The following is a 14,075-nucleotide window of genomic DNA, read 5'->3' as shown; positions in this document are numbered from 1 at the left end:
ACACACACACACACACACACACACACACACACACACACACACACACACACACTGTCTTAAAACCAACAAGAAACAAGAAAAGAAAAGGTAAAAGGGAGCAAACAAAAAAACAATAAGAAAAATATAGAAAAAGCACATCATGTTGGTTATAGACTGTACCTGAAGACTTAGTAGATAAAAAAAACAACAACAACAAAATTACTAAGCCAGCTTTACAATGTGCTCTTTTAAAGTTTGTTTTCTTCTTTGTGTGACAGTTGGCCTGTACTAGCATACCAAGCATTTTGAAGGTTGAGGCAAGAGGATCAATAATTTTAAGGTTATGTCCTTGGGCTACATGTTTTAAAGAAACAAAAAAGAAAAAAATATCTTGTAGAAGATATTCAAAAAAGGCATAAATGAGAGCAAAGCTAGAAACACAGACCATTATGTAGAATATCTTAATTAATGCTTTTTAACATAAAATGAGAGGTGATGAAAAAGCATTAAAGGCTGACCCTTTATAGACAATTGTGTATAGTTTAGAGCAGTATTAAGGAGCATCAAACTCAACACCCATGACTCTTTTGTAAATGGCCCTTTGTTATAATCAACATTCTCAACACTGTTAGAGTAGTTACGTTTGGCTCCTGACACCTTCCTTCTGGAACTCACCCTGATAGGTTGATGATGTTCACCATATCAGGCTATGGTGTTGTTCAAGTGTTTGAGAAGTATTTCTAATAAGTTACGAGGCATATATGAGATTTTAGCATCATGGCATTATATGAGGTTAGGAAAAACTCTATTACTAATTATCCTAAAACTGCTACATTTCAACAGTGATGAAACAAACCATGAACCAGGAATGGTAGGACAGCAGCCCTCCAAATGTCTAGAATTATTAATTTGATGACCTTCTCAGATAGAGTAAAACAGGTAATAAAGGAAGGTGGGAATGGGCACACAGGCAGGTTATTTTTAGAGGATGTGTTTAAGAAAAGACTGCTTGTTTAGAATGTCTGCTGAGCTTTCTTGGAATGCGAGCTTATGATAAGAGACTATTTTTAAAGTCTAAGAGAGTATGAACCATGGTCTGCAAGTTTTTGTCCTATAAGTAGCTTTGGAATTAATGAGAAAATGTGGTAGATATTAAAATCTGAAAAGTTCAAGTTAAAATGGAGATGGGCATCAGCTGCTATGCTATGATATGTGATCAGCACAGTCCACATGACATATCATTACTAGTAACAGTATTGATGATAACAAGTATTAACCGCTCCATGTGTTGGAAAGTATACAAAATAATCACTCTGTAAGGGATTAAGTGATGTCGTAGAGGAAAACAAAATATTGAGATGCTATGTATCTGGCTTGAAGTCATAGTGTTTGTAATAGCTAATTACAAGCTTAGGAACTGGAAAAACATAATTAAATGAAAAAATTAGTGTTCTTCTTAAGGCTATTGATTTTCTCAGAAGAATCCTGGCTTACGGACCAGAACAATAGAATATCTACCTTAACCACTAGTTATCTTTTTGTAACTTTGACAGCATTAGGGAGCTGATTCTCCTCTCTCTCCCTCTCTCTCTCTGCCCCTTCCTCTCCCTCTTCACCTCTCTCTCTCTCACTCTTCTCTCTCTGCCTTCCTTTCTTTCTCCTTCCCTCCCACCCTTCCTCTCTCCCTCCCTCTCTCCCTCCCTCTTCTCTCTTTAAGATGATAGGGTGATATTTTCTTTGTATGAGGTTCCTTATAGATCTAAATCCTATTTAAATTAGTTAAACCTTACTAAGAGGTTAAATGAACTCATTGTGTTTCATTTAATGTCCTTGCCAGATATCTATTACTTAAAACAACAACATCAACAAAAACCCATCCAATCAAAAAAAAAAAAAAAAAGCAAAACAAAAAAAACCCCAACATACAGTAACCCTTTTTAGTCTGCCTTAAACTAAGTCCAGTTTCATCCTTGATTTTCTACCTTGAAAAACAATGCAAACTTTCTGAATGTCTTACTGCTCTCGGATGCATCTGTTTCATGATGTTTATCTTTTATACTTGTTACTTGCAATTTTCTTGATTATTCTGAAATGAGAAATGTCTTACTTCTCAATTAGTGAATTCAGAATGAATCTGTGAAATGTCCCCAACTTTCCTTATTTTAATGCTCTTCCATCTCTAAGGCAGTAGCTATCATATCTCATCATTTATTACAATATTTATAATTAATTGTAACTATTATGCTTTACTGGTTTATCTATTCCAGTAATAATTTCATTGTTTGCTTGGAGTAAGTATCTAGATATTACTAATGTTTTATTTCTCAATATTTGTTATAGTTAATAGTACATATTCAAACTATCCATAGAAGAATGAATGGCCCCTCCAGATTAAATAATATGGGCAAATATACCGTATAACTCTAAGTGTATGGGAATGAACTATTGCGCCAAAGAACCTAGATTAGCTTTAACCAAGTTTTAAAATTAATTTTAAAAACTTAAATTAAGACAATTACCCCAGAATTCTAAACTTGGGAAGTCATAATAAGTCAAGTCTTAGAATATATACAGATGAACATTTGCTCCTTTTCTTTGATTAAATTTTGTGTAAAGAAGAGATGGCATCATTAAAATGCTGGCAAGAGGCAGAAAGAAAAAGGAAAGCTAGAAAGAGGGTTGTGCATTTATTCAACAGTACTTCTTTGCTATTAAACTGCATCAGGCAGTATGTCAATCACCAGGAATAGAGAAAAAAAAAAGGGGGGGAAAAAGTTCTCAGGAACACAAAAGGGATCTGAAAGATAGTAAAAGATGGCTTTACTTATGTCATAGTCAGATATACTGATGGCGGTGGGTCCTTCTGTCAATAACCAATAGTCTTCATCTCTTTTCACTTATTTATTTATTTATTTATTTATTTATTTATTTATTTATTATTCATTCTTTCTTTCACTTTACATCCTGATCATTGGATGCCCTTTCCACCAGTCTGCTCCCTCACACAGTCCCTCTCCCATACACTCCCCCTTCTCTTTTGAGAGTAGAGACCCATCTGGAGTATCCCTCCACCCTGGCACATGAAGTCTCTGTGGAGCTAGCTATATTCTCTCCCATTGAGGCTAGACATGGCAGCCCCCAAAAGAAAACAAGATCCATAGTTAGGCAACAGCTTTAGTTACAGGCCCTCTCTGCCCCACCGTAGCTTCCGTTGTTGGGGGACTGGAATGAAGACCGGGCTGCAAGGCAGCTACATATTTGCAGGACCCTTGTATACTCTTTGGTTGATGGTTCAGTTTCTCAGACTCTCAAGGGTCCAGGTTAGTTGATTCTGTTGGTCTTCCTGTAGAACTCCATTCCCCTCAGGGTGGCCCTCAGTTGGGGGGCTCAATCCTTCCCCTAACGCTTTCATAACACTCCTTGAGCTCCATCCAATGTTTGGTTGTAGGTCTCTGCATCTGTTTCAGTCAGCAGCTGTGTGGAGCCTCTCAGAGGACAGTGACCCTCTGCTCCTGTCTACAAGCATAACAGAGTGTCATTAATAGTGTAAGGGGCTGGTGCTTGCTAATAGGTTCATCTCTTTTTTCTAATTGTATACCTGTTTATTTAAACTATATTTTAAATTTGTTTAATTAAACACTTTAGAGGTAATTGGTCAAATAAGTGTTACTTTCAAGTTTAGAGTGATGTGTTTACACATATCCTATAATATATTGCAAAGAGCAAACCAAGTGCTCTCATAAGTTATCTAAAACTAGGATTGAAATGTTTAGACACTGTTAATGATGAATTAAGTATGCAAAAACACAAAACAAACAAACAAACAAAACCCTCAGACTTGATAATAAGATGTATTGATCCCTTCCTTCCAAATTGCCTTATAATCCTGATATTATTATAATCCTGATAATCAAGATTTCCTTCAGGGTACTGGTTCCGAATTGTGTTGATTTTATGTAATATAAGGATCTTCTTCACAAGTTTAATCCTTTTTTTTTAAATTTTACAAAGCCTTTTTAAAATTTATTTTATTTTATTATATGTACATGAATGTTTTGCCTGCCTGTATGTCTGTATTCTGATAGTATGCCTCATGCCCTCATAGTTACAAGATGGTGTTATATCCCCTGGGACAAAAGTTCTTGGTTGTTATGAACTAAGGTGTGGGTGCAGGAAATTAAACCTGTGTCTTCTGCAGGAATGACAAGTGCTCTTAAGCACTAAGCCACTTCTCAAGTCCCCTTTTATAATGTCTTTCAATGAACAAAGAGTTCAAAGTTTAGTAGTAGGGCTGGAAAGATGAATTAGTTAGTGACTAGGAGCACTTGCTGCTCTTACAGAGGTCCTGTGGGACTGGTACCATGTTGTAGCTCACCATCCCATGTAAGTCTAGTTCCAGGGGATCCAAGCTTCTCTTCTGTTTTTCATTGGTACTGTGCACAAGCAGTTCACAGACAATCATGCTCTAAAGCATGAACTTACAATAAATGTATATGCCTTTTAAAATATTTACAATATATTAATTATTTAAATCTTTTAAAATATTTACATTTTAAAAGAGAGAAACTAAAGTTTTTACATTATGATGACTTCTTGATTATTTGATAACTTCCTTCTCTGTATAGTCATATATGCTTTCTCCTAGGAATTTTCAAGTTTTTGACATGTTAATATTTTTGTTCACTTGGAGCTGAATTTTGTGTATCTTCTATTGTCATTGTTTTCCTTAAGTATAGTCATTTCCCTGTCTTCATTTCTGCATATTTCCCTATCACCCTGTTTTCCGATATGTTAGATTTGACCATGATGTGTCTTCTTCTCACTGTTCTTTGAGTCCTATTTCTCAGTCAGGTTTGCAGCTTTTTGATACTGCGTCTTCAAAATTCATTCTTCATAAGAACTCTTAATATTAGATGAAGCAGGTTCCCCATCCCCCTACTCCACTTCCCTCAGCTATAGAGACATCATTATCCCTCTGTTTTCTTTAGACTCACATACCCAAACTCTTTGAAAAATGGCTTTATAGTTTTGACTACAATTCATTAAATCTGTACATCAATCTTCATAATATTCCATTCCTATCTATGAACATGGTATATGTAACTTCCTTAATATTTGTTTATATAGTTTTATCATTTAGAAAAAAAATCAGCTTTTATAAGATTTTTCCTTTATGTATTCTATGTGATATTTCTGTTCATGGGTATCAAGCTTTCATTCTAATATGTATCCTTGAATATAAAGTTTTCCCTTATATTACTGAATGTCCATGTTTTGAGGACACTCAATCATACTAAGGTTGTTTGATCACCAATTTCTTTTCTCATGGGTGACTTTTTACAAATGAAGCTCTTATCCTTTCAAAACAATCACTTTTAATGAAGCAATTAAAATTGATTATAAAATGTAGTGATAGTGTTTTGGTAAATAAAAAAGTCTCTTAGTAGCAAATAATTTCCTTCACAAATATATTTTATTCATGTTTTAGGAACAAATAAGAAATGGGAATATCTAAATGTTTGTCTAGCAGGTTATATGTTCTTATAAAAATATTTTATCCATCCTGTGAGAATACAATGTGCTTTGATCATATCTAATGCCTTATCCAACTCCTCCCAGATCCATTCCCACCTCTCTACCCACCCAATGTTTTTCATTTCTTTAATTTAACTTTATTTTTGTTTTACTTCTTTACTTTACATACTACTCACTGACCTCCTCCTGGTCATCCTCTCCCACAATCCTTCTCCCATCCTATTTTCCCTTATCTGTTGAGCAGGTGGGATACCCTGGAGATCTCCCCACCCCCATGTTGATACTTCAAGTTAGGTTCTTCCTCTCCCACTAAGGCCAGACAAGGTAGCCCAACTTCTACCCACCAAACTCTCTATCTATCTATCTATCTATCTATCTATCTATCTATCCATCCATCCATCCATCCATCCATCCATCCATCTATCTATCTATCTATCTATCTATCTATCTATCTATCTATCTATCTATCTCGTTTTATAAAACTTTTAGTGTCCAATGTGTTGTGTTGATTGACTTCTTTGGGGTATAGGGCCTTCCCTGACTGTGGTTGATTTATCAAGGTATATATCATTAAACAAATCTACAAAACTGACTCTTCTTTTCCCAAAGGCTCTCAAATGCCAACAAATTTGCACCTGGATGGTGGGGCTTGATGTCCACCTCCCACCTTCACGCTGGCATTTTGTCTGGCTTGAGTTTGTACAGGTGTTGTGTATGATATCATGATCCCTGTGAGTTCCTATATGTGGTTGTCCTGCTATGCCCATAGACCAGTTCTTTTACCCTCTCTCACCACTGATAATGTATTGGTATTACCTTAGATCACTGTGTGTCTCAAATCTTATCAGAGAAGCTTCTGGGGGGGGGGCAGGTATATGGCAATTAATACAGAGACCTAGAACTGATCAAAGTACTGACAAAATATTGCAGAGTTTTCAGTCCTAAATAGGGTATCTATATCATGTACCTTTCCCAAAGACTCAGAGTTCTTTGCTCAAGAGAAAGATAGATAGCCTCTAAGAGCCAGAGGGTGTAGATGCATTTCAGGCTTGTATGTTAAAAGAGATATTATATACTCAAAATAGCAAAATTATTGTTTTGTAGGTGAATTTCATAAAAATAAATCATTGCATAGTTATAGGTCTTGATAATAGATTCGTTCAGTTTCCATACTTCAAACTCTATAGTTTAAGAATTTTTATGTACATAGAACATTAGTTTTATTGTGATGCCCAGAACTGTTATCAGTAAAGTTAAAATGAAACAACAAAAAATATATACAAAAGTAAGTTACCTTCCTACATTATCCGGAGGTGAGAGTTTACAAATTACACATAGTTTGTAAAAATAAAATTAGCCATGCTGGAATTTTCAGCGAAAAAAACCTAGATTCAATTATACAAGTTTATCAGCAAATGCCACTTTTTAGACTTCTTGTCTTTTTTGTTGTTGTTTTTGTTTGTTTTGTTGTTGTTGAGAAAATCACTTTAAAAGGTCAGTATATGAAAAACAGATTAAGGTTCGGACATGGTGGTACATGCCTTTAATCCCTGTGCTTGGGAGGCAGAGGCGGAAGGCTCTCTGTGAGTTAAAGGTCAGGATAGCCTACATAGAGAGTTCTAGGACTGCCATATAGAAATGCCCTGGAGAAAATAGAGGTGATAAGAGAAAAGACTGGCAAGAAGACTGAGAGGAGACAGTGGGTGAAGTACTTATCATGCAAAACCTGTGATCTGAAATCAAACCATAGAATGCATGTAAAGATGAAGAGATAATTGCCTCCAAAAAGTCTTCCTCTGTCTTTACATTTGTGCCATTACAGATGTGAAACATCCATGTATATCAGATGTACCCGATAATAACAGTAAAATAAATTAATTTTAAAAGAAAACCAAGACATACATTAACTTTTGAATAATTGTACATAAATTGAAATTTTCACTAATTATATTTTTATATTGAGTATCATAGACTAATACAGTTATTATGACCTCATTAATCTACCTACTGACATTTAAAAGAGAAAAGTACATATCATTTCTAATAAGAATGCCAAATATACTACAAAAAGCAATGTAATCTCAGGAATTTTGAAGAAATAAGGTATGTACTTACATATGAGCACTCTGAAGTCTCCATTTTAAAATTGGCCAGTGGCAATTCATACATGAAATTCGTGAGCATAAGCTTAGCTGCTTTTTAGATTTTAGGGTTCTGGTTTTATTTTATTTCTCTTATCTATAGAGAGAAATTTACTTTTATAACAATGTAGTTAAGATATAAACAGGCTACAAAATATAATTATCTAAATATTAGAAACCAATTTTGTAGCAACAATAGAAAATCAATTCATATAACTTTGCCATTTATACCAGAATGAAAATCCTCTCAATTTGAAAGGTTAAATAAAATATAATGAAAAATACGCATTTGCTTACAGCTTTATTCTGGGTATGCTTTAATAAGCACAACATAATCTCATTTAGAAATATGTCATTGTATAGATTATTTAAATCTTCAGAAAAAATAGTATTTATTACTGTACTACTGTGGAAGATTTACTTATATACAGTCATACAAAATTATGAAAGATTATACAAATTATTTGTCTTATTGTTAATTTTCCATCATGCAAAGATATTTTACAAGATATAATTTCAAAACAAATGTATGTTTTTCTAAATTTTAGCAGTAAAGAAGAACCATTGCTAACAGAAGAAAATAAATTTGAGACTTTAAAGTTCACAGGTAATATTTATTTAAAATTAAACAAAATCTATTTTTTGTTAATATCTGCAATAAAAAAGTCTTATAATCAAAAATCAATTGTATTAACTTTTCAGAGTCCTACATCCCAACAATCATTTGTTCTCATGAGGACAAGGATGATTTGGGAGCCAATCATCAAAGTGTAAAAGAAATCAACAAGAAGCATGACGAACATAATGAAAAAGAATTAGACTTGATGGTAAGTGTTCTGGTTGCCACGGTATTAGAGAAGATGGATCTATTTATGCTTCAAAGATGCTGCAATGCCTGCCTTTCAATGACTTCAGCTAATATAATTTGCAAATGTGAAAGCATGGCTTATTCTGTCCCACCATCTCCATCTAGCTTGAGCAACAAGGAACTTGGATTTCAGTATGTTGCTTCTGCTCTCTGCAATAGTAAATTAATGACATTAATTTCTTATCTTGTTACCAGTGGCTCTGAGTAATAGTTTGTGGGAATTAGAAGCAAGAGTACCATCCTGATGCCTACTTGTAATCTTCGTGGCAGGTGTGCACTTAGCATAAAGTAAAGTAAGAGGGCTAGAAGAGTAAGATCCTATTCAACCTAAGAAGTCTGTAATGCTGATGTTTAGCCCTATTTTGCTTTACTGTTTCTGTCCAAGTAGGAATTTCAAAGTTTCTTAGCAATGTTAAATATTAAATTACCAAGGAAGAAGAAAATAGCTAGTGCTACATAATTTTAAAACAGGAAACAAATTCAATACTGTACAATTTAGTCTAAACTTTGTTACTACAAATTTCACACTTGGCGAACATCAAATCTGTTCTGAAATTTGGAGCTCAATTCACACTCTTAACTCACAGTGAGAGGCAGAAGCAAATGAGTCACATAATGCAATTTATTCTTCATTGTATTTGGTTGGAGCTCCTAGCATGGTGATACAGGGAGTCATAATCATCTAAGATTAAAATGACATTTGCCTCTTCAAGTGTCAATGCTGAAACTGAAAAGAACTAGAACTCATCTCCCCCCCACACACACACTTCACCTCTGCAACAGTGATATGGCGACCGCACCACTAAAGTATGCAATTTACTGTGCTCCAACGTTAAGGCACTACAAAGTTGTCACCCATTGTGAGAATCCTCACCAGCCGAAAGTTAACATCATCTTTTTTTTTCAAACCAGAGAATATAATGAAAGGACCCTGAAAAAATCACATACATCACCAATACACCTCATTATCATGAGCAGCCTCAAATATAAAAGTTTGTTTAGAAGTTACTGAGATTGTACACCCAATAAATGAACAGGGAGCTGTAATTTAGATGCTAATTTGCTCCATACTGACGTGACTGCATAAAACAATGAAGCTCCATAATAGATGGAAATACAACCAAATCTGTGGAACCCACAGGCATTGGCTTACAAGACAGCTGTGCAGTTGACAAGTAACATGAGCCTTATGTGAGAAGAAGGGGAAGACGTAAGATTTGCATATAATTATTGAGATCATGCAAATGTCAGTTATGAGGAGAAAAAAAAAACCACAGGCATCTCACTGTTAAATCCTGACAGTTGGCATCACTGAAGAGCTCAAATACATTTGAGTACCAGTTGGCAGAGGGTCATTAAAACAGAATTTGCAGAGACATTAACTCCCTCACTTTTCTTTGAGTGACGTTTTGCTATTAATAGTTTGCAGAGGCTTTGCAGAAAACATATTAATAAGAGAAACTGTAATGGGGGCACCTACAGCACGTATAAATGTGGCAAGGGGCACCTAGGAAGCTGCTCTCTAATTGATTAGCATGGAGCTATCAATGTGTATATCCCAAGTGCGGAAAAAGTGCAATGACAAGCAAGAGTGGTTGAATAATACAATGTGATATTTGGAAATGGAGACGGAGTGTGATTAATTTGGGTCCCTTTTCTTACTGATCCTATTCCCAAGTCATACCTTACAAAGATCTTTCCCCAAACATCCAACTTCCAGAGTTTGTGTGAAACCCACAAATGAAATGAGTCAAGAGAATCTACCCCATAATTACTTGTGCTAATAAAATCTAATTCACTTCTCATATATTCAAAAATATCATATTGTCATAATTTTGTTGTTTTTTTCCCATAAGATAAACCAACGGTTAATAACTTCCCAGGATGAAAAGAATACATTTTCAACAGACGCAATCAATTTCACAAATAAAGCTGAGGGGTCAGAGAAGAAGCAAACTTACCATGAAATCCACACCGACTTGTTCAGAGGGCCTTTGTCTCCAAGTTTATCAGCAGAAAGTTCCTTAAAGAGAGATTTCTACCACAGTAGAAATGATTCCCCAGGAAATGAATATGGTCATCCACCTTCAGAGGAAATTACTTCAGATGTGGGAGAAATAGGGCCATCACAGGGAGATACTAGTGCTGATGAGTTAATGCAATTGGAACTCTGTAGCAAAGATGACCTGGATGATAATGCCAACCCAGCCCGTGGGAGTGGCAGAGTGTGTTCTTCCTCTGATCAACTCATGGCAGGCAGTCTTAAGAATAATGAAGCAAGAATCAAGAAAACTGGAATAAAAGATTACAAATATTCACATGGAGATTCTTATTTAGAGGCATCCGCAAATGTGGAAGAATCAAAGGCATCTTCCAAAGATGATCATGCCAAAGTCAAGGATAAAAAGGAGGAGAAAACATGCTTAGGTGTTAATGAAAAAAACCCAGGCAAGAATTTTCAATCAATATTCCAGAACCAAGATAGACAAATGGGGAATCCAAAAATAAGCATTGAAGGGGCTAAAGCTAATAATGAAGACGTGACAACTCTACTAAGCAAAGACACCACAACTAACACCTGGGCAGTAACAGTAGATCACTCTCTTCCCACAAATAGAAAAGTGAATTGTGGAGAAGTTGGAAATGGTACCAATTTAGAACCAAGAACTACTGACCTTGGTTCTCCAGGTAATTTCAATCTTCTGACTGATGATTATCTTTTTCAAAATGTCAGGGAAAAATCTGACTCTAATAATTATGAAGACCAGAATATGAACTCACAGCATAGAAAAAGTTGGAATGTTCTGGAAAGTCAGGCAGAAACAAGAGAGGCTGAAACAAATATAACCAAGCATACCAAAGAACAAGCAGAGTATAAAGACATGTGGGAAAAAAGAGATAACAGTAGGAATCTGAAAGGTACTCCTACAGAACCATTGTTTACCTGCCAAGAAACAGAATGCTCTGAACTGTCTTCTCTAGCTGATCATGGTATTACTGAGAAAGCACAAGCAGTAACAGCTTATATAATTAAGACAACATTAGAAAGTACTACAGAAAGCGCATCTGCTGGAGGAAAAGCAATAATTGCTAAGCTACCTCAAGAGACAGCCCGAAATGACAGGCCCATCGAGGTAAAAGAAACAGCGTTTGATCCACATGAAGGGAGGAAGGATGATTCACGTTATTCCCTTTGTCATGGAGAAACAGCAGGTGGAATCCATGACAATGATTTTGAAAGGGAGTCACATTTAGATATTTGTAATGTACGTGTAGATGAAATGGAGAAGGAGAAAACCACATCTACATGCTCTCCTAGGAAGACATATGACAAGGAGAAACATGGAATTGGACGTGTAACATCTATAGACGAAGCTTCACAGGTCATTACAGGCAATCAAAAGGCTACGTCAAAACTGGATTTACATTTGGGAGTGTTACCAACAGACAGAGCAAAATTCCCGGCAAATACAGATCTTGAGCTGCTTCAAGAATTATCAAGGAGAACAGACTTCAATGCTGTTCACTCTGAATTTAACTCAGACACTGCCAGCGCTTCTCAGGACAGCTCACAAGTTTACAGACGCTGCTCTAAAAAATCAGTACCTTCTTATGGTGAAGAGAAAGCAGTTACTAACACAACACTCGAGTCTGTTCTTACCAAATCAGAATATAATTGGCCCCCAGAAAGTGAGATCTTAGGCCATGCTATGTCTAAACCTGAAGATGTTTTCAAAAGTTCAGAAATAATGAAATCAGGTAGTGGAGAACGAGACAGGGGTCCGATTCTCCAACAAAAAGAAGGTAGCTTGGAAAAATCCCAAGGCCCAATGATTTTAATCAATGAATCTCTTGAGAATACGGATCAAGCAAGTTTTGAAAATGAAGGTTTAATGGGTTCTGGACAGTCACAGTGCTATTTGGGTGACAAAGGATCAGTGAGCTCCGCTTCTGCTACTGTCCCTACCCAGGAACTTGAAGCTCCAGGCAGAGAGTCTCTGCTTTCAATATCCATCAATTCTAAAATACCATACTTCCTTTCGTTTCTGATATTTCTTGCAACTGTCTACTACTATGACTTAATGATAGGCTTGGCATTCTATCTTTTTTCCTTGTACTGGTTGTACTGGGAAGGGGGGAGGCAAAGAGAGTCCGTCAAGAAAAAGTGAGCCTGATGCAGTTGCTATTCTCTCTTGAAAGATAAGCTATTTAGTCCCAAACATTTGGAATGGCAGGAGAGACTATTCATTGTTCAAAGAGTCAGTGCAGTTTTTCTCTTGAAGGATCATTTAAAAAGGAATGCGTATGAAGTTTGCTCCTTCATATAAGTAATTATTCTATATAGGACCATTATGCTTGGATCATTAAATACCTATATGAATATGAGATGTGAAGCACGTCAAGTTGGAATTAGGTACAGCTGTTGCTCCTTAGCAGGCTGTGAAGCTGCAATGCTTCATGTCTCTTCACTATTTAAAGTGCTATTTCCTGCATTCATTTCTTTCACAGTAAAGCTTTGGATATTTTTTTTCCCGAGAGTACTTTCCTCCTACGTTTTAAAAAAATAGGTAAAACACTGACAATAGTGGAGAATTTTCTTTTTTCTTTTAGCCCCTAGAATTAGTCATGAAATTTTCATTTAGCATTGTGTCCTTTATGAGCACGTATTGATAGATCAAATATTAAAATTTCTATTTATACCTTTAAGAAAATAACCATGTATATTGTAATATTAAAAACTTAAATTAGAAATACATATTATGCACACTCACGTTATACTTCATGTGGATACCCTTGTGTTTCTTCGTATTTACGATGCCAGGATTTTTATAAACCAAATTTAACCAAGACTTTTATAATAATTAGAAAATATTCATGTAATTCTAAAAATTTTGTGGGTAGCCTGTTTTAAGTAACGCTTTTGTTTGTTTATTTTTCTTAGTTGAATAGGTAGACTGTAACACAGATGAACAATTTTAATGCTAAGTGTTGTCCAGACATGAAAATCAAAACATTCTGTAGTCATTGTTTCAAGGTGACATTTTATCTATAGAGCAGTTCTCAACCTGTGGTTTACAATCCCTTTGGAAACTGCATATCAAATATCCTGCATATCAGATATTTATGTTAGCTCTCACAACAGTAGCCAAATTAAAGTTATGAAATATAAACACAATAAATTTATGGTTGGGTCACCACAGCATGAGAGATTCCATTAAAGGATTATAACATCAGGCAGGTTGAGAACCACTGCTATAGAACATAAGGCCTTAAGTAATAATATAGTAGATACTATAGTTCTTCTTTTAGATTAGTTGTCAATATTTTCTCATAGTAAGAAGATGAATTATATTCTAAGGTAAACTTACAGAACAAACTTCTTGCCTTTGGTGATATTCATTATATGATCTTTAGGTTATAAGATGAAGACTCAAAATTGTAAGCAGGCAAAATAGGTATAGTTGTAAGCATACTGAAAAAGAAGTGAACGTAGAATATAGCAGTGATTTTGGTTACTGTAATTATAGGTAAAAGTATGAAATAATGGAACA

At 35.3% G+C, this 14,075-nt stretch overlaps 1 protein-coding gene across 2 annotated transcripts in view; it reads left to right on the top strand.

Annotated features, from left to right (window-relative positions):
* The window catches only part of Ppp1r3a (protein phosphatase 1 regulatory subunit 3A), a 34,278-nt gene extending 21,586 nt beyond the window's left edge, over positions 1–12,692 (top strand). The window contains exons 2-4 of one of the 2 annotated variants that reach the window (XM_028755929.1): positions 8,207–8,262; positions 8,358–8,482; positions 10,380–12,692. In XM_028755929.1, the coding sequence (XP_028611762.1) occupies positions 8,207–8,262; positions 8,358–8,482; positions 10,380–12,692 (2,494 nt within the window). Of the gene's footprint in view, positions 1–8,203; positions 8,263–8,357; positions 8,483–10,379 lie in introns of both variants that reach the window. The other variant, XM_028755928.1, reaches the window with a different exon arrangement.
* The last annotated feature ends 1,383 nt before the right edge of the window (positions 12,693–14,075 follow it).

The sequence above is a fragment of the Grammomys surdaster genome, unplaced genomic scaffold (assembly GCF_004785775.1).
Source record: "Grammomys surdaster isolate TR1022 unplaced genomic scaffold, NIH_TR_1.0 126091, whole genome shotgun sequence".
Classification (NCBI taxonomy): domain Eukaryota; kingdom Metazoa; phylum Chordata; class Mammalia; order Rodentia; family Muridae; genus Grammomys; species Grammomys surdaster.
The sequence above is the reverse complement of the archived record's forward strand: the minus strand, read 5'-3'. Positions and strand labels throughout refer to the sequence as shown.